Source organism: Nomascus leucogenys, chromosome 9, assembly GCF_006542625.1.
Source record: "Nomascus leucogenys isolate Asia chromosome 9, Asia_NLE_v1, whole genome shotgun sequence".
Taxonomy (NCBI): Eukaryota; Metazoa; Chordata; class Mammalia; order Primates; family Hylobatidae; genus Nomascus; species Nomascus leucogenys.
Genome location: NC_044389.1, coordinates 6,606,715 through 6,625,676, shown reverse-complemented (window position 1 = coordinate 6,625,676; position 18,962 = coordinate 6,606,715). Strand labels below are relative to the sequence as shown.

Genomic DNA, 18,962 nt, shown 5'->3' with positions numbered 1-18,962 from the left:
AGGATCTTGGTTTAGTGTCTTCAAGGAATAGAGATGTGACTGGAGTGTAATGAGCAAATGGTCAGATTAGTATATTTGGAACTTATTCGAAGGGCAGTGGGAACCTATTTAAGAATTCTAAGTAAGGCGGTGATATGAAGAGATTAGTTTATTAAGATCATTCTGGTTGTTCTCTGAAGAATGAATTGGATGTGGTATAGATTTATGTTGTGGTGAAGTAATGGCTAAATAAGGGTTGATTTCATTTACATTTTGCAAGGTAGCATTTATAGGACTTGATTGTTGATTGTAAATATTGAAAGGGAATTGCCAAGCTTCATTCCCAGAAAACTGTAAGGAAGAAATGGGTACATGAAGGCAACGCACACTGAAGAAGGAGAGGAGTGAAGAATGAGGATTTTTTTGGAGGGAGAAAAAAATTGGGAGACATTTTGTTTAGTTTTGAGTATCTTGAGTTCGCAGTATCTTTGAGAATACCCAAGTGGAAATGTTAAGTAGACAATTGTATGTGCGGACTGGAGATGAAAAGAGAGATCTTTATGGAGTATGTATTAAAAGAAAGCTTAGGGCAAAAGCCTTGGGAGAAGAACATAAACAGTAAAAAGAGAATTGAGCTCTGATGAGTTAACTGATATTTGGAGGTTGAGTAGAAGAGAAATCAACAAAGGAGACAGGAATGGACCAGTAAGGTAGGAAAAAAAATCAGGAAAAGGCCATGTGTTACTAGTAGAAACAAAAGGAAAATAATGTTTCAAGGAGGAGGCTGCGGTCAACTGTGTATCATACTGCTGAGATGAATAAAATAAGGATTATAAAAGTGTTCACTTGACTTGGCAACATAGAGGTCAACAGATGACTTTTAGTTAGCTTTTACTGCATAACAAATCACCTGAAGACTTAATTACTGAAAACAACTGTTCCCAATTGTGTATATTGGCAATTTGGGTTTGGCTTATCTGGGTGGTTCTACTGATCGGACCAGGCTTAGCTGATTTTAGCTGGGGTTGCTTATGCATCTACAGATATGCCTCTGTGGTCACCTGGTGATTTGGCTAGGGCTGGCTTGTTCATGATGACCATGGCTGGGACAATGTGCCTCTGTGCACATACGTTCTAATTTTCCATTGGGATAGCTTGGACTTGCCGACATCTCCATAGCAGAATTCCAAGAGCAGTAGGTAAGCTAACCCAGAGCACAAACACTTACTAAACTTCTCAATGTCCCATTGCCTAAAAGAGTCATAACGCCATCTCAGATTCTAGGTCTGAAAAAACACTTATTTCTTGATGGGAGGAGCAGCAAAGTCACATTATAAGGGTGTAGATACAAGGAATGGAAAAATTTGTTGTCATTTTTTGCAATCTGCTAGTGACTGCGGCAAAAGCATTTTGCTGATGAGGCGGAGTGTGTGGGTGGGGAACTGTTTGGAAGCCAGGTTGGATTAATATGAATAGTGAATGGGAATTGAAAGTAGATAGTATAGATTACTCTTTGAGAAGCTTATCTGTGAAGGTAATTTGGGAGAGAGGACAATAGCTGAGGCAGGGGAGGTGTTTGTAGTGTAAGCAGGTATGTTGTATTTTCTTTCCCTTCCTGCCTGAATGCCTTCCATCCATCCAATAACAGAATATATTTGAATGCTGAAAGTATGTAGTAGACACAGCATGCTGGTACGGGGGAAAGAGGAGCTAACTAATCAAGTAAAAGTCTCTGAGTAGAGGGTGGGATTTTGTGTGCTTATGAAGGGGTTAGTGTTTTGATGTGAGGAGTGCTATTTCCTTTCTGTTATTAGGAAAGAGGGAAGGAAGGAATGGGGAAGGAGGGAAGGAAGGGAATGGGTGCAAATGTACATAGGCATGTAAATTGGGTAATAAGAGGTTGAGGGTTTCCGTTTGATGGTGCTTCTGTTTTCTCAATGAAGCAGCAGCAGTCTACATGGGGGCGTGGAGGGGGGGAGTGGTGGCATACAAGAATGTGTGTTGGAGATTTGACGTGAATAGACAAATCCGTAATTTTATCTGCCCCCCCCAGCCCCCACAATGGGATATCGAGTTGACGACTGACCAGAGAAATACTAATCACTCAATAAATGAGAGAGATTATCACTATTAATATACAAGAATTACTTTAAAGAGCTTTAACAGAACACTTTCTGTGCGGTTAGAAACTGATGCAGGTCGAGATATTCCAGGGCCTGGGGCTCCTTTTCTGTTTGAGCCAGTTAAACTTTACTATCTTCCATAACATTGATGGTCCTTAAAAAATGATGTAGGCAAGTGACCATGTTTGCCCTTTTACAAATAAGCATTAATAAAAATATGTATTCAAAGAAAGGGTCCGGTTTCTAAAGTATTTAGAAGTATTTAGAATACTTACTTCCTAAAGTATTCACTGTCACTCCGTTTTACCAGAACAAATAAGGAATAACATAAATACACTGATTTTGAATTAATAAAGATTAATTCAAGCTGCATGGTAGATTAGTCAAAAATTGTATGTTGAAAAAAGCATCTTTTTGTTTAAACAGTTGGAAAATATGTAAACAGGGCTTTCAAGTTATATGCTTAGGGGAGAATAGCATAATTTACTTAGCCTTTTTTCTCTTAGGAAAAACTCCCATTAGATTTTTGGTTGTCCCTCAACAAGAGTAAGCCTAACTTCTTACACAAACTGTTTAATTATTGTGTACTAAAGAGTTGTCTTTATGGAGGGCACCATCTGCTGGTTGTAAGAGGTAGCAGTTGTGGCGAAGACTGCCTTCTGCAGTTGTATCAGACTCTTCACAAAATCTTATGTTTTCCTTTGAATTCCACCTCAAACCTGGAGTGAAATCCCAGAAGGAAAAACAGCTTTAAATTAACATGGCCCAGTACGGATTCTAGTAGTGGTTTGATTTGATTTCTGTGACTGAATTTTTAAGAAAAATCAACTTGAAACTGGCAGATGCCGGTCTTTATTTGTTGATTTGGATGCCTAAATCAACTAAAAAATAGGATTGCTTATTGTTACGACTGCTCTTGCTCTTTAGTCAGTACTTTGTTTTCCTTTTCTATTCAGTGAAAATATCTTACATATTTTTTACTACAGTCTCTTGTTTAGTTACATCTATGAACATTTGTTTATGTCTGGTAATATTAAAGAATGACTATTTCATTGATTTTTCTTGTACTCAGTGTGATTAAAAGATTCTCATGTATTTCCTTTAATGATCATTTTATTTGAACTTTAAAAAAATCTTTCACATTAGAATCTTTTCTTTTTTTTTTGAGAAGGAATCTTGCTGTCTCACCCAGGCTGGAGTGCAATGGCACGATCTCAGCTCACTGCAACCTCCACCTCCCAGGTTCAAGTGATTCTCCGGCCTCAGCCTCCCGAGTAGTTGAGACTACAGGCATGAGCCACCATGCCCAGCTAATATTTGTATATTTAGTAGAGACGGGGTTTCGCCATGTTGTCCTGGCTGGTCTCAAACTCCTGACCTCAGGTGATCTGCCCCCGTTGGCCTCCCAAAGTGCTGGGATTACAGGTGTGAGCCACTGTGCGTGGCCTAGTATTAGAATATTTTCTTATGCTTACTGTTCATACTGAACATAAAAATGTAAATATAGTAATATGCATATGATAATTTTTGAACTGAATTGTTTTCTGAAAATGCTTGTTTCAAATAACCCTTTGAAAGAAGGGAAATTCTAGGTTATAGTTTTACTATAAATTGGTGGTAAATTTAAAGTTTTTATTTTTTAAATGGAGAAATTGATAAATCAGCACATTGTTGGCCAGGTGCGGTGGCTCACGCCTGTTATCCCAGCACTTTGAGAGGCCGAGGCAGGCAGATCACGAGGTCAGGAGATCGAGACCATCCTGGCTAACACAATGAAACCCCATCTCTACTAAAAAAATACAAACAATTAGCCAGGCGTGGGGGCGAGCTCCTGTAATCCCAGCTACTCGGGAGGCTGAGGCAGGAGAATGGCGTGAACCCGGGAGGCAGAGCTTGCAGTGAGCCGAGATCGCGCCACTGTACTCCAGCCTGGGTGACAGAGTGAGACCCCGTCTCAAAAAAAAAAAACAACAAAAAAACAAAAAAACCCACATTTTTCTGTAATATACTACAGTTTATAAAATAGAGTCTGATACAGGCCAGTTTTATATGACTATTTTCTAAGTGCAGTTATTTTTCATTTTTTGTTTGCTCTACCTTAATGGTGAATAGTTGAGATTCCCCAAAGATGAAAGGAACTATTATATGTCAAATCATTTATTTGACATTCTGTTTAAGGAGCAGGTCTGTATCAATACCTGTTTTTCATTGACTTAATGATACCCTCGTCTTCTGCATTGCTCCTTTTCTGCTTCCTCTTTTTTCTTTTCACCTTTTTCTTATCTCATAATTTGGTATTCATTCCCATCATTCTCTGGACACTTTTCTCTCAAATATCCTGTCAAGTTCAAGGGAATATTTGCTGAGGTCATTTTGTATGTTTTCACTGAGGGTAATCATCACTATATATCACCCCTCCATCTTCAAACTTTTTTGCCTAGGTTTTTGTAATATCACTGTATATCACCCCTTCATCTTCAAACATTTTTTCCCTAGATTTTTGTAACAATTACTCTCGTTTTTCTAAAGCCATTTTCTTGACTTTCTTCTGTTTTCCTTCTTTATCTCCCCTGTGGGCTCCCACCACCCCAATCACTATAGGTATTTCATTAAGGTTTAGTGTTGGTATCTCAGCTCACCCTACTCATTTTCTTTACTCATCTTGTAAACCCCTAAAGCATGAACAATAAATTGTTCTAAAAATATTTTCTCATTTTACACTTTTTTTCTAGAACTTTAGATGTATAATCTACAGTTGCCTTCTGGAGCAAACTTAATTTTTCCAAAGACTTAATCTCTCTCTGGGTTTTCCCCCATCTCCATTACAACGAGGGCAGAGCTCTTTCTTGTACATTTGCTCATCATTGCATTCCTAGTATTTAGTATATTGCACGAAGCAAATTCTCTAAGTATTTAAATAAATGGCTTTCTAGGAACAAAGGTTTTGAATCTTATAATCATCTTCTGCTTCTCTGGTATAATCATTCATAAGTCTTTCAATCAGTTTTCTTGTTTTGTAGTCATTGCCTACAGTCAGTTCCTCATTACTTCTTTCTTGGAATTTTGCAGTAGTTTTCTAACTTGTTTTAATTTCTCCTATGTCTAGCTCTACTTTTTGCTGTAACCATAATTTCTTCGAATAGTTCTGGTCATTCATTCATTCATTATTTCCTGAGTGCCTACTACTGATAGTAGCTATTATATATGATGGATGCTAGCAGATAGATGCTAGCATAAATGCTACATGCTACTTTTCTTAAGGAGCTTACAGTGTAGTGGGAGAGACAAAGATAGAAATAAGTACAATAGATACAATGTGATACATGCTAATTGTACTAGGTTCAAAGTGTGACTAGCTGTAGGGGAGGAGCCTAGCTCTGCCTGGTTGAGGTCAGAAAAAGTTAAAATGAGACTTTAAGGTCTATAGAGTTTGCTTAGTAGACAAGGGCCAGTATGTTTTACTCGGAGGAAAAACAACCTGTGTATATTCACAGAGATGTTTCAAACCTCTCCTTATAATGCTGTTTATAAGACTGATGTGCAAATTGAGTAACCTCCCTCTTTGTTGTCTCTTCTTTTTTCCGTCTTAGCTCCTTTTTCTTCCTTCCACCTTTTCCTTCAGTCACGCTTCTGGTCCAGTAACTGAAATTTGCTCTCTGAGATTTATTCAGAATTTTTTTTCTGTCTTTTTATTCTCTGTATTATTACCACTTTACCCCTGTCCACTTACAGAAGTGGTTTTTCTTTCAGTCTTATTTTTTCCAAGCTTGTTGTTTATTTCTGTTAGGATAATTTCAGAATCAACTGTGATTCACTTATTTAGGGGAATGTCTGTTTCTCTTCATGGATTTTGAGACCCATTGTACGTGTTTTGCTCTGTAGTTTCTGCTGTTGTGTTCTGCATATGAGGCGCTTGATAAATTTTTGATTACATGGATGAGTATATTTTACAAGGTCACTCTGTCTACATTGTATAGCTGTGGTCTGTGGCCATATTCATGTATTTGTTTTTATGAATCATGAACAACTTTTGTCTCTGAAATAAGGCAGAGAGACTTTCTTCCACTCCAGACTCAGTGGAGGAGAAGCCTGTCACATTTATCAATCTTTCCCTGGAGTGCTTTGTCCCAGGCATTGGCTGAGTACCTTCTTTGGTTGAAGGAATGTAACTATGAACTTGGTTCTTGTCAGTGTTTTTCCTAACCGGAAGTCATGCAGCTATTCTCTTGTATCATATTCTAAAAGCTTTTAATACTTTGCCTGTATATTTAGGTTGTTACTGTACCTCAAATTTTGTATATGGTGTGAAATATAGGTACAGTGTCCTTTTTAAAAAACATAGATATGAAAGTGTCTTCAGAACTTTTTATTGTATTCTCTCTGTTCTTTCCTGTTATCGCTACCACTTTTTTTTCATATACAGTTGCGTACCACACAACTTTTCTGTCAGTGACGGACTGCATATATGATGGTGGTTCCATAAGCTTATAATACTGTATTTGTACTGTACCTTTTCTGTGTTTAGGTACATTTAGATACACAGATACTTACCATTGTGTTACGGTTGCTTACAGTATTCAGTACAGTAACATGCTGTACAGGTTTGTAGCCTAGAAGCAATAAGCTATACCATATAGCCTAGGTATGTAGTAATCTGTTCCATTTAGGTTTGTGTAAGTACACTGTATGATGTTTGCACAACAATAAAATTCCCCAACAACATATTTATTAGAATGTATCCCATCATTAAGTGATGTATGACTATGCACAGGAGGAACACAGATTTTTGGATGCTAATCTTGTATCCTGCAACCTTGATGAACTAGTAGTTTATTTTTTGTAGATTCCTTTGGCATCTTCTGTGTAGATAATGATGTTGTCTGGATGTAGGGACAGTTTCTTTTCCAATACGTATGCTTTTTATTTTCTGTTTCTTTGTGTGCTGCCTAGGGCTTCTAGTATTATGTTAAATAAAAGTGCTGGGAGTAGACATGCTTTCTTTGTTTCTGATCTTAAAGGGGAAGCATTTAGTCTTTTACCATTAAGTATTTGTGTTACCTGTTGTTACCTGTTGGTGACTTATGCTTGTTATGGATGTCCCTGATTTATGGTGGTTCGACTTAGGACAGTTTTTTGACTTTATGATGGTGTGAAAGCAATACACATTTGGTATGCTTCTTGACATATGATAGAAATGCACTTTTGGCTTAATGATACTTTAAATTTACAATAGGTTTATTGGGACGTAACCTTATTGTAAGTTGAGGAACATCGCTATATTGATGTTTTTTACTTTTCATCCTTGCTAAACTCAGTCTTAAGAATTCACATGTTTTATCTGTAAATCCTTTGGAAGTTTCTATGTACATAAACATATCATCTGTGAATAATGACTGGTTCATTTTAAATCCTTATACCCTTTATTTCTTTTTCTTTCCCTCCTTTGTTGATTAGCATCTTTATTGCAGTGTCAAATTAAAAAAAAAGTGACGTTAGTAGGTATGTTCCTGTAGTTCCTGAACACAAAGCTTTCAATGGATTGTCAATAAACATTATTTATGCTGTAGGGTGTTTATAGCATCCTACTTTTCTCAGATAAAGGAAACTTTCACCCAATTCTTAGTTTACTAAACTTGTTTCTTGTTTCGTTTTTGTTTTACAGTCATGAGTTGTTGAATTTACCAAATTTTTCTTAATTTATTGAGATTTGAAAAAATCTGTTTAGTATATAATTTAAATATGATTTTCTTTTTAAGCCTGTTGATGTGATGCATTTAATCTTGCCTTCCCGGGATAAACACTTACGAATATATTGCTGCATTTGGTTTCCTAATGTTTTGTTTAGGAGTTTTGCATTTATGATTAAGATTTGTCTGTGATTTATTTTCTCTGATTGTTCTTTTCTTTTTCAGATTTAGACTCTCTGTTGCCTAGGCTGGAGTGCAGTGGCACAATCATAGCTCACTGCATCCTTTAACTCCTGGGCTCAAGTGATCTTGTCACCTCAACTTGGCTAATTTTTTATTCGTTTTAATTTTTTTGTAGAGGCAAGGTCTCGCTTTGTTGCCTCTACATGAGATTGTTCTCATTGGGTTTTGTTGTCAGAGTTATGCTAATTAGTTGCTTAAAACTAGTTGAGAAGGATTCCCTTGTTTTTCATTTCTTGGAACTATTTATATGACATGGGAAATATTTCTTCCTTTATTTGACAGGACTCACTAGTAAAGCCATCTAGACTTGGATGTTTTTCCTTGTGGAAAGATCTGTTAATTATTGATTTTGTTTCTTAATCGTTTTTTTTTTCTTTCTTGAGTTAGTTTTGGTAATAAGATGTAGTTTCTCAGCTTTGTCTACATTTTCAAATGTTATATTATCAAATTTATAAGATTGGCCTATGATTTTTGACTTCGTTGATCCTATGCTTGTTTTCTTTTGATTCATTGATTATTAAGAAGTGCTTTAAAAAATTTAAATGTCTGGAGCTTTTCTTGTTATCTGTTTTGTTAAACTTTTTGTTGAAGTATAACATACATTCAGAAAAGTGCGAAACTTATGTCTTTAGCTCTATATGACTTCACACAAAGTGAAAATACTTGTGTAACTAGCATCTTAGAAGTATCTTTTCACCCCTTTCTCTGTTAACATTTGTCTCCCAAAACATCACTGTCCTGACTTTTACCATCATAGATTAGGTTTCTCTGTTTTTGAGCTTATAAATGTAATCATACTCTTATGTAGTGTTTTGTGTCTGGCTTCTTTCACTTTAGTGTGTGTGTGTGGGTCTGTGGGTGTGTGGTGTGTGTTGAGACAGGGTCCGCTGTGTCACTCAGGCCTGAGTGCAGTGGTGTGATCATGGCTTGCTGTGGCTTTGACTTCCTGGGCTTAAGCAGGACTTCCACCTCAGCTTCCCGGGTAGCTGGGACCACAGGTGCACACCACTATGCTTGGCTAATTTATTTTTATTTTTTGTAGAGATGAGGTCTCACTGTATTGCCCAGGCTGGTCTTGAACTCCTGGGCTCAAGTGATCCACCTGCCTTAGCCTTCCCAGATGCTGGGATTACAGATGTGAACCATCATGTCCATCCAGATGTTTGTAATGTTAATCCATATTATTGTGTGAGGCAATGCTTTATTCACTCTCATGGCTGTTTTTTTTTTTTTTTTTGCCCCCATTGTATGACTATATTACAAGTTGCTATTCATTCTAGTGTTGATGGTCATTTGTGTTTTCTGTTTTGGCAACTGAACAGTATTGCTGTGAACATTTTTTTATATGTCTTACGGTGGACAAACTATACGTTTCTATTGCATAAATAAAATGCCACAGAGTGAATCTGGGGCCTATTTATCTTTTTTTTTTTAACTTGATATTTAGCTTAACTGATTTTAGTGTTTGCATGACATAATTTTCCATCCTTTTACTTTCAGCATGTATCCACATTTTTCATTGTCTTTTAAGGTGTTTATGTTGAAATTTAAAAATCTTTTAACCTGATTGTGTATATACATACACATATAGTACTTAGTATGTGCTAAGCAATGTTGTAGGTACTTTATATATAAATACTTAACACCTCTTAGTTTTCATTTGGCTAATTTGCCCTTGTTTTACTCTGCACTTAAAAATTATACTCCTTGGTTGTAAACTTTAGATTTGCAATTATATTCTTTCTCCACTTTGAAGATAACATTTTGCTGTCTTCTGGCTTACGTTGTTGCTGTTGAGAAGTCACCTGTTAGTTTAAATGCTGTTCCTTTTAAGGTACTGTGTGTGCTCTAAATTTTGTTTTCTGGAATTATTATTATTTTAAATTTAAATTCAATCCTGTTTGGCTTATTGAATTTGTAGGTTGGTATTTTATGATATTCTCTGTAGGTATTTGGCCTCTGCTTCAATCTAGTCCTTCTGGTACTCTCATGAATCCCATGAATGAATCTCTCATTCTTCTTCCTCTATAGCTTCCATGAATTGTAGGCTACATTTAGGCCTTTTTATCCTTATGTATTTCAGTTGTATGTTTCACTGTGTTGCACTCCGGATAATTTCTTCTGACCTTTCACTTCATTCTTTCTGTTTTGAGACAGGTGGAATGCAGTGGCGCAATTTCAGCTCACTGCAACCTCCACCTCCTGGGTTCAAGCAACTCCCCTACTGCAGCCTCCCTAGTAGCTGGGATTACAGGAGTGTGCCACCACATCTGGCTGATTTTTGTATTTTTTGTAGAGATGGGGTTTTGCTATGCTGCCCAGGCTGGTCTTAAGCTTCGGAGCTCAAGTGATCTGCCTGCCTCGGCCTCCCAAAAGTGCTTGGATTACAGGCGTGAGCAATCCTACCTGGCCTTTAATGGTTTTTCATATCTGCCAATACATTGACCTGTTGAGTTGTCAATTTCAGTAATTGTATTTTTTTCATTTTTAGAAGTTCTATTTAAAAAAAATCTTCTAGTTTAGTCTTTATAATTTTTTTGTTTCCTGTAGATATTTTTGGAATTGTCTTATTTCTTTAAGATTATAGTGGTTTTACAGTCTTTGATAGACACAAAAATTGTGTCTGTCTTTGTTGTCTGGTATTTCTGCTGGTTCTCCCTCATAGTTGCTTGGTTATTTTTGACTTGATACTGCTCATTGTTCTAGAAGCATCATAGTGGGGATTCTTTGATACTTAGGATGAAGGCACCCTTCTCTAGGCGGGACTTGGATTTAATTATGTTAGGTGCTTGGGGCTATTATTAACCGGGGGTCTCTGAGTTCATGTTTTGAGATTCTCTGGGCCACTTAGGTCATGTCAACCCCAGCAAGTGTGCAGGCCCATGGCCAAAACTAATTACCTGTTCCTTCCCTGTGTTCGTGTTGCCTTTCTCCGTTCAGCACCAAGGCAGCCTTTTCAGCGGTTCCGGGGAGGGTGGGGGGCTGGGGAAAAGAGGTGTTAATTTCTAGTTTACCCTCTCCTTTGCAGGTATATCTTCTTTTGGTAGGGTGGTGGCCTACATTAATGTCAGGAGAGTTTCCTATTTGACTGTCTGCCTTGATATGTTCAGATTTACTTCTGTTCCCCTTGCCCTAGAAGACCATCAAAACTGAATCCCACATTTGTGAGAAATGAAAAATGCTTTCAGAGTATAAGTAGCTATAATGTCCCAGTGTTCCCACTTACTTCCCTGGATTCCTATTTTCTCTAAGGTTTTAGTTTGAGTACTTTGTGGTGCTTTTAAAAAGTATTTATTTTTTATTCTTTTTCTCCACCTTACTACTGTTATTATTATTATTTTTAGTTGGAGGGTTAGGACAAATAACAAAGCTTGCCACTGAGGAAATGAAAGTAAAAATAAGTTATGTTTTTCTAAAAATAATTTTGGGAAATGTTCGAGTGATTTTCATTAAATGGTTAAGTAAATTACTGTAAATTAGGAGGTAGTTACAAATTTTGGTTGGTGGGGAAGGTTACCATTTATGTTTGTTAAGAATGTTTATATCTATTTTTTGGTTTGCATCTAATAGTTTTCTTGTTTTAGGGGTAGAAATATTTCTGTCATGGCTCATTCAAAGACTAGGACCAATGATGGAAAAATTACATATCCTCCTGGGGTCAAGGAAATCTCAGATAAAATATCTAAAGAGGAGATGGTGAGACGATTAAAGGTGAGTAAAATTATGTTCTTTTGGACATCTGTGTAGGGCAGAGGTCACCTGTGGAAATCACATAGGGCTATAATATATCTTGTTAGGGTAACTTAAAAAAGCAAAGCAAAGCAGCAAATGGCATAGAAAAGATCTAAGGGAGTAGAGTATATAAGAAACAGTGGGAATTATTTGGCTATGATTAATGGGACAGCAATTAGAAAGGTGAAGCTTAGATTTTCTAGGATCTCCTATACTTGGGTATAAAGAATGAGTCTACAATACTCATATTTCTTATTGTCTATACAAAGTTGTCTCCTTTCTCCTATATAGTTTCTAAAGACAGCCACTTTAAGGGAGTTTTAAGTCTTTATACTGAGTAATTAGGCTGTGTACTACTTTCTTGTAAGTTATTTTCGAAGTAGGTCAAAGGGCTTCACTTTAAGCTTCTCCCTCTGCTTCTGACATGTAGTAATGAATCAAGATTGCTGGTGAACTTCTATGGATGAGGCTAGGGCCTCTTCATATGTGTTTGAATAATATTTTCACCTTTTCCTTTAGGGTGGTGATGATCTCTGTAATTGTTAAAATGGATAAAGGAGCATAGTGTCCAAGGAGAATGTTAAACTGGTCTATCAGTTAGTTTAGATGGTCTTTATTTTTGAGCATTTCCAATCGAGGTTGTATCTACGTAGATATTTATGTTGCTTGATATATTATTATTTACCTGGATGTCAGGGCTGAAAAAACGTTCCCAAATTAATCACTGAAGATCCAGGGGCTTAAAAACAAATACTCTTCTTTATTATTACATGGTGTATAGAATTTTTATAAAGAGAAAAAGATGCTAATACGATCATAAATTTCACATAAAGTCAATATTGTACATATATATGTTTATACTTAAAGTATTAGAATGTCAGATATCAGATGTTTATTCAAAGGAAAATCATCTTTGAGCAGATTAAATTTACTAATAGGTGGATATTTTATCTAGTTGGAAACTGGTGTGTATTTTATTAAGAATAGTCAAGCTATAAATCCCTTCTATATATGACATGCTTCATTTTCTGTGTATTTACCTTCTCTTGACCTATTGCATTTTTAGAGAAACTAGTACATTTATTACCTTATATTTGTTTATACTAAGAATAAGTGAGCATTCCTGTTGTTTGTTGAGAAACTAATCTTGAACTCAGAGCCTACACTTAAAACTGATTAGCATTAGTGTCTTTTAGAGATGTTATTTTCTCAGATTTCTTTTCTAATTTGGAGGACTCATGAGTTATTAATGAGTTTTATAACAGCATTTGAGTTGTAGACAGTAGTGAGGAATTCCCATTTTCTGGACCTTGAACAAACTTTGTGGTTATTGTTGGTGGAATGATTGCCTCAGTACTCATATTTAATGTTTGTAATATGCTTTCATTATTTTGTAGACATTTATGTCTAGCAGTAATCCAGTTATACTTTTTTCTCATTTATTTTCCTAATTTATGCTTCCTATTTTTAGCATCCTCCTTCTTAGAAAAATATGAAAAAATTATGTAGGATGATATGTACAAATACTCATGTAAGTTTTATACATTATAACCATTTGTTAACGTGCAAGGTGACACTGTTTATAAAATTTTTTTCCTGTAACATTTTATTCAAAATATGCTTAATCTCTTATCTTTTGTTAAGAGATCTACAGAAATAAAGAGTTCCATGCATGCAGTTCTTTTTTACCCTTTGTGGTTTTTCCTAAACATATAGGCAATCAAAGCATAAATCTTAAAAGTAATAAAAAAGTTAAAAGACCCAGACATCATACCCTTAATCTAAATGTAGTGCCAGGTTGGAAGGTTTAGTCTACTGTTGCTTCTGGTATCTGGCATAATAGAACTGAGAGGTTGCTCTGTGAGGAACAGTGTTTTCCACAGCTGCTCTGAGAATTCAGTAGAAATCGAGCCATTTGTTACTCAGAAGTCTAGCTGGATGGCAAGTGGAAATCGTTGCAGCATAAAGGACCAAGACATTTAACATTGATACTTTGTGGCCAGCCCCACTTGTTGTCTAGTATTTGCAGCACCACCTAGTGGATGCTGGATGGTCACCTTTCCATTGGAGTTGTATTTAAATGTCAGTTCCTGTCAAGTTAGGCAATTTTGTTTCATCTGAAGTAGGAATAGTGCAGACTGAGATCATCATTGTAATTACTAATTGAAATCAGAGAAAGCTCTTCTCAGAATTAATGGTATACCATTCTATTTTCTATTCACCTTTTATAGAAATATTTTTGAAAAAAGAACCATTTCTTTTAGCTTCCTTTGGCTTAACTCACATGTGCAACTGAATTAATGAATTATCCACATCATATTCTCTTTTACTGCCACACAAGAAATATTTTGTTGGATGCTGTGGTAGATACTTCATAGTAGCTTTTCAGTGTTGAGGGATGCATCTTTGACATCCTTTCTTAAATAAAACCATGTGACTGGAGTGGTTTAATGGCTTAAATGGAAAATTGTCATCTTAGGGTTTTCTTTAGGCATATACTTTTTCTTCTCATGAAAGGATTAGAAATATTATTCTTAAAAAAGATGGTATTGTTAAGGACATACTCCTTTTAGTCCAGTTGTACAAGTGAGACCAGAAGTTTCCACAAATATTCTATTGGAATTCTTCCAATAATGACTACTACATAAGGGCATTTTAAACTTTAAAAATCTGGTTAGCAGATATTTTGGGTAAATGAAAAAATATTTTAGTAAGTCTTTTAAATAAAAGTTTACTTTGTAGTTTTAGAAGGATTGTGTTCTCTCAAATAGAGACTTTCTGCAGAAAAATGAAAGTATATTCATTTGAAGTTAACCTTAGCAATTAATATGACCTTTATTTCACATGACTGTAGTTTTACATGGAGCATTTCATTATTTGATTTTTTATTTTTGTATAGATGGTTGTGAAAACTTTTATGGATATGGACCAGGACTCTGAAGAAGAAAAGGAGCTTTATTTAAACCTAGCTTTACATCTTGCTTCAGATTTTTTTCTCAAGCATCCTGATAAAGATGTTCGCTTACTGGTAGCCTGCTGCCTTGCTGATATTTTCAGGATTTATGCTCCTGAAGCTCCTTACACATCCCCTGATAAACTAAAGGCAAGTACTGATTTAAATAACTCCAAGATTGACTGATACTTTGATTTATCTTTCTAACTAAAATAACAGTTCAGGTATTTAGATGATTTCCTTGGATTCTTTGACATTAGCTACAGTAATCTTTTGCTAAACTTAATTTTTTTTTTTTTTTTTAGAACTTATTTTTGAAAAACTTTCTGGTCTTGAGGTTAAGAAGTAGATTCATACAGTGTATAATTTTTTTTATATTGTGTCATCATTAGCTCTGTTTCTTTCATTATAATTTTGGGGGCAATTCCTTTTCACTTTTGAAAATCCATATTGAAGACCATGGCCATTATTTAAAACACAGTACCTAGTATAAACATGAGTTTATAATATATAATCCTAATTTATTTAATGGAAGGTGTGATATAAATTGTTATGAAGAAAATACAGGCCAGGTGCAGTGGCTCAGGCCTGTAATCCCAGCACTTTGGGAGGCCAAGGCAGGACGATTACTTGAGTTCATGAGTTTGAGACCAGCTTGGGCAACATAGCAAGGCGTTGTCTCTACTTAAAAAAAAAAAAAAAAAAAAATTTAGCCTTGTGTGGTGCCATGTACCTGTAATCCCGTAACTATTTGGGAGGCTGAGGTGGGAGGAGTGCTTGAGCCCCCGGGGGGTGGAGGTTGCAGTGAGCCAAAATGGCACCACTGCATTCCAGCCTGGGCTGAGTGAGACCATCTCTATTTAAAAAAAAAAGAAAAAAAAGATCCAGTGAACAAAATTTTAATGGAAAGGTACAAAAGACATGTGGTACTTGGTTACAGTATTTGTAAGTAAAACTATGTAAATGCAAAATCTTTAAAAGATGAGAAGGGGAATAGCATGAATAATCTTTTTAGGAAAATGCTGGTGGAAAGCATGAAGTAATTAGAGTTGTGCAAAAGATACTGAATATTTATAAGGCAGATCAGGTAGGAATTAAAAACAGCAACAGTAAAAGATAATTGTGGAGGCCGGGTGCGGTGGCTCACACCTCTGCACTTTGGGAGGCTGAGGTGGGCGGATCACCTGAGTTCAGGAGTTCGAAACCAGCCTGGCCAACATGATGAAACCTCATCTCTACTCAAAATACAAAAATTAGCTGGCTGTGGTGGCACATGACTGTAACCCCAGCTACTGTGGAGGCTGAGACAGGAGAATCACTTGAACCTGGGAGGTGGAGGATGGAGTGAGATTGTGCCACTGCACTCCAGCCTGGCCAGCACAGCGAGAGTCTCAGAAAACAAATGAAAGATAATTGTGGAAACTATGGGTTAGAGAATGAGTCCATAGAAAGATTAATCCACAGTGTGAAAAAATGGCAGACAATTTATGTTTATTTCACTTAATAAGTCTTGCTGTTACTTATGTGTCAGGAACTGGATTTACAGTGGTGAAAAAAACCCAGGCATGGTTCTTGGACTCATGGAGTTCTTGATAACTGAAGTGAGGAACGTGCTCATTTGATTAAGTCTACCAAAATTCAAGTAGAGGATGTGCAACCTGTTTTGGGCATGCTTGTTTTAAATTTTGATTGGTGAAAGAATCTTAGGATGAGGGAGGTAGAGGGCAATATTTGTCATTTAAAGGTGGAATTGAATTGTAAGATTTGAGAATGGTCGGAGACTTAAAGAAAGTAGATAACATGAGCTGGTCCATGTAGTTGTATACCGAGGTACTAGCTTGATTTCTAAATGTGAATTTCTCATTTGGAGATACTTAATCGGTTTAAGGAATGATTCCATTTGTTTGACGGTGGCTGTGGCTCTCCTGTACTAGATGTCTTGTTGGCATTCTCATGACGAGGAAGTCTAACTTAAGACTGCTACTGTACAATTTATTTACCTCTCTTGGGGATCTTTCAGTTTGCATAATCAAGAACCTATTTCAGGGCTTTGGGGGTAACGAGAAATTCTCCCTAAAGAGTAGCTGCATATCTGTTCTGTTTCTAACTGGACAATTTATGAGAAGACTGTAAAAGAGCTGAAATTAGGGTCTTTGTGCATTATTCCCTAGCTGAAAAATGTTAAGTATTTGGCTTTTCTGATGAATTTTTGAGTCTTATTCTAAATTATACCTCTTTTTTCTTTTTGGGGGATAGTACTTAAAAATTATTGACTTTGAGGGTGCTTTCTAAATATTTAAGAGATTTCACTTCGTCTTGATTAGCATCAAATTCCTATATCTGTATGTCTATATATTTTGTGTACAGTAGTGTTGTATACATATTAGAAAACTGTGATATTTGAGCCTTACCTTTCCACTGTCAGTTTGTTATCGTCATCAGCAAACCCCATTTATACAGTTGGCTTCATGTTTAGGCAGTAATTGGTGAGCTTATAAGTGACTGTTGTCTTTCCATCGCCACATAGGGTCAATATGGCATGTGTACTCTTTCAACAATCCAGGAAGGGTTCATTCATAGAGAACATATTTTCCACAGTACTACTATCAAAGTAACTTTTTTTAAGTAACCTTTTTTAAAAAAAACTTTTATTTCAGGTTCAGGGGTACATTTGCAGGTTTGTTATGTAGGTAAATTGCATGTCATGAGGGTTTGGTGTACAGATTATTTTGTCACCTAGGTAAAAGCATGGTTCCCAATAGGTAGTTTTCCGATCCTCACCCTCCTCCCACCCTCCACCATCAAGAAGATGCTGGTGTCTGTTCTCTTCTTTGTGTTCACATGTACTCAGTGTTTAGCTCCTGGTGATAAGTGGGAACATGTGGTATTTGGTTTTCTCTTCCTGTGTTTGTTTGCTTAGGATAATGGCTTCCAGTGGCATCCATGTTGCTGCATAGGACATGATCTCATATTTTATGGCTGCATAATAGTCCATGGTGTATATGGAATATTTTCTTCATCCATTTTACTGTTGATTGGCATTTAGGTTGATTCCATGTCTTTGCTATTGTGAATAGTGCTGCTACGAACATATGCATACATGTGTCTTTATGGTAGAATGATTTATATTCCTTTGCGTATATACCCAATAATGGTATTGCTGGGTCAAATGGTAGTCCTGTTTTCAGTTCTTTGAGAAATTGCCAAACTGTTTTCCACAATGGCTGAACTAATTTATACTCCCACCAGCGATGTATCAGCACTTCCTTTTCTCTGCAACCGTGCCAGCATCTGTAATTTTTTTTTTGACTTTCTAACAATAGCCATTCTGACTGGTATGAGATGATATCTTGTTGTGGTTTTGATTTGCATTTCTCTAATCAGTGATGTTGAGCATTTTTCATACGCATGTTGGCCATACGTATGTCTTCTTTTGAAAAGTATCTCTTCATGTTCTTTGCCCAATATTTATTTATTTATTTTTTTAGATGGAGTTTCGCAGTGTCGCCCAGGCTGGAGTGCAGTGGTGCGATCTTGGCTCACTGCAACCTCCATCTCTCAGGTTCAAGTGATTCTCCTCCCTCAGCCTCCCCAGTAGCTGAGATTACAGGTGCCTGTCACCACGCCCGGCTAATTTTTGTATTAGTAGAGTGGTTTTACCACGTTGACTGGGCTGGTCTTGAACTCCTGAGCTTGTGATCTGCCCGCCTTGGCCTCCCAAAGTACTGGGATTACAGGCATGAGCCACCGCGCCTGGCCTGCCCTGCCCTCTTTTTAATGGGGTTGTTTTTTGCTTGTTAATTAAGTTCCTCATACCTTCTTGATATTAGACGTTTGTTCAGTGTATGGTTTGCAAATATTTTCTCCCATTCTGTAGGTTGTCTCTTAACTCTGTTTTGCTGTACAGAAGCTTTTTAGTTTAATTTGGTCTCATTTGTCAATTTTTGTTTTTGTTGCAGTTGGTTTTGGCATCTTCAACATGAAATCTTTGCCAGGTGCTATGTCCAGAGTGGTATTTCCTAGGTTATCTTCCAGGGATTTTATAGTTTTAGGTTTTACACTTAAGTCTTTAAGCCATCATGAGTTGATTTTTGTATATGGTTTGAGGAAAGGGTCCAGTTTCAGTCTTCTGCATATGACTAGCTAGTTATCCCAGCACCATTTATTGAATAGGGAGTCCTTTCCTCATTGCTTGTTTTTGTGCTTTTGTTGAAGATCAGATGGTTGTAGGTGTGCAGCATTATT

General features: G+C 36.5%; 1 protein-coding gene across 7 annotated transcripts in view; it reads left to right on the top strand.

The window, feature by feature from the left end:
• The window catches only part of PDS5B (PDS5 cohesin associated factor B), a 190,877-nt gene that overhangs the window by 52,562 nt on the left and 119,353 nt on the right, over positions 1–18,962 (top strand). For all 7 annotated transcript variants that reach the window (XM_012502078.2, XM_030818548.1, XM_030818550.1 and 4 more), the window contains exons 2-3: positions 11,617–11,743; positions 14,664–14,867. In XM_012502078.2, the coding sequence (XP_012357532.1) occupies positions 11,636–11,743; positions 14,664–14,867 (312 nt within the window). In that variant the 5' untranslated portion in view covers positions 11,617–11,635. The remainder of the gene's footprint in view (positions 1–11,616; positions 11,744–14,663; positions 14,868–18,962) is intronic.